The sequence below is a fragment of the Coloeus monedula genome (genome assembly GCF_965178545.1).
Source record: "Coloeus monedula genome assembly, chromosome: 3".
Classification (NCBI taxonomy): Eukaryota; Metazoa; Chordata; class Aves; order Passeriformes; family Corvidae; genus Coloeus; species Coloeus monedula.
The window spans coordinates 33,283,411-33,285,501 of record NC_138783.1 but is presented as its reverse complement, the minus strand read 5'-3'; the positions used below and the strand labels follow the sequence as shown (position 1 = coordinate 33,285,501).

Genomic DNA, 2,091 nt, shown 5'->3' with positions numbered 1-2,091 from the left:
AATCTTATGCATGTTAAAGGTTAATCATTAAATCTTTCTCTGATTTGCACATTCAGGAAGAACATCAATAATTCCTCACTATCATTTCCAGATCCACTATCATTTGCAGATGTCTTTCTGTTCCTAAATATAAGGTGAACAGGCAGGAGCTGGAACTAGTCAGGTACCATCAGAACTGTTCAACTTCCTGCACAGCTACACAGGCTAATCAGGCAGAAGTGACCAAAGCAGCAAGATGTTGCCACCAGTTCTTATAATTTCAATAAGCATTGTAGCTATTGAAGTTGTTGTTGGATTTATTGGAAATGGATTTATTACAACTGTTAATATCATTAACTGGATCAAAAGCAAAAAAATTTCTTCTGCTGACATGATCCTGATCTTTCTGAGCACATCAAGATTCATCTTGCAGGTGACTGTCCTGATGCACATCCACAGTCTCTACTTTGCAGATGTGCTTAAGTTGGAGTCGGTGTACAAAGACTTTGGTGCTGTGTGGATGTTTGTGAACCATGCCAGCTTGTGGTTCAGTACCTGGCTCTATGTACTCTACTGTGTAAAAATAATCAAAGTCACCCACTGGCTGCTGCTGAAAATCAAGCGCAGAATAGCTGGGACGATCCCATGGCTTCTTCTTGGATCGCTGGTGATCTCTTCTATGACTTCTCTTCCTTTGCTATGGATTACACCCAGCACTTACCTATGCAGCTCAACAGGGAACTGCAGAGAAAATAGCACAGCTCATATCACGAACTGGGATAGTTCATATCTCTACTTGCTGGTTCTTTACTTTGTAGGTTGCTTTTTCCCTCTAGTACTCTCTGTGGTGACCTCAGCTCTGATAATTACTTCTCTGTGGAAACACAGAAAGACAATGCAATGTTACACAGATACTTTCAGGGATGCTATGATAGATGTTCACCTAACTGCTATTAAATCCATTATTTCTTTCTTAATCCTGTATATTTCCAGTTTTGTAGCTCAAATTCTGTTGATACTGTCAACATCTGAGAGCAAAGATGTTGTGAAAGTTGCATTATCCTTAGTTGTAGCTGAGGCATATCCTTCTATGCACTCAATTATCCTGATAATAGTCAATTCAAAACTGAAACTGGCATTTAGGAACTTTTGCCTGCATTTTAAGTGCCATTTGGAAGATAAGCCTCCAAGCCCCAGGCTTGAGAGAAATACTCTCCAGTAAGAGATCTGAAATCAAGACTCTTATGTATCGTTTCACTGTCTTTTTTCTTAACTGGTAACTTTCATCTTCCAGAGACTTCTGTGACTAGTCCTCCTTAACATTTCAGAGCATCTGAAATAACATGCATTTTTGCCTTACTTGTGCACCAGTCCAGCTCCTTCCATGCTACTTTATATAGAGTGAGAATAAAAATATACTGAATGAAAGCAATGTACTTAAAAAATAAATCAGTTTCAGGTTGCTTTGTGATTTTAGATTATCAGTTTAAGGCTGAAATTTTTATGACCTGCTTGAATGGAAGAAAATTGGACTAAAACAGACAAGAATGTACAGAACTCACAAATACCAGCTCTTGGCTAAAGGATTTTTCACCTGAGAAGATTAAAATTTGACTAAAACATGCGCAAGTCATAGCTAATGTTACATAGAAAAAGAAAATGCTTTGAAACTGGAAAACCTATCAGAATTATAACCTGAAGGAACATTAAGATTTGGAAACATACAGCCAATTAATATAATCAAATTACATTCTGAACGAGGTTTATTTGTGTTAGGATTCCGGTATGTCTGTAACAATGTAGTGGTTAAATACTTATTTAAAAATGGATACTTCCGTTTGAAATATATGTTATGCTTATTTGTTTCGTTTTCTTGAAAGTGCATTACCAAGGTGGTGATTACAATGTAAAGAGATGTAGGTACATAGAACTACCTGTAGAAAATCTCACTCTTGTTGAGTTGACCATTCTGATCATAGATTTACCTTTATTGTCATGATTTGCTATTGCTCTGAGCAGTTGGGAGTTGTTTCTAAGGCTGTTCTCTTTTAATATTTTATGTTACTATGAAGTTTCACTTGAGGTTGGTGAAATATATTCAAGAAGTCCTGT

At 36.9% G+C, this 2,091-nt stretch overlaps 1 protein-coding gene across 1 annotated transcript; it reads left to right on the top strand.

Annotated features, from left to right (window-relative positions):
- Positions 1-235: 235 nt before the first annotated feature.
- On the top strand, positions 236-1,201 carry LOC309570788 (taste receptor type 2 member 40-like; the record flags this gene model as incomplete). The annotated part of the gene is made up of 1 exon (XM_082277802.1): positions 236-1,201. The coding sequence occupies one exon, from the start codon at positions 236-238 to the stop codon at positions 1,199-1,201; it is 966 nt and encodes a 321-aa protein (XP_082133928.1).
- Positions 1,202-2,091: the final 890 nt, after the last annotated feature.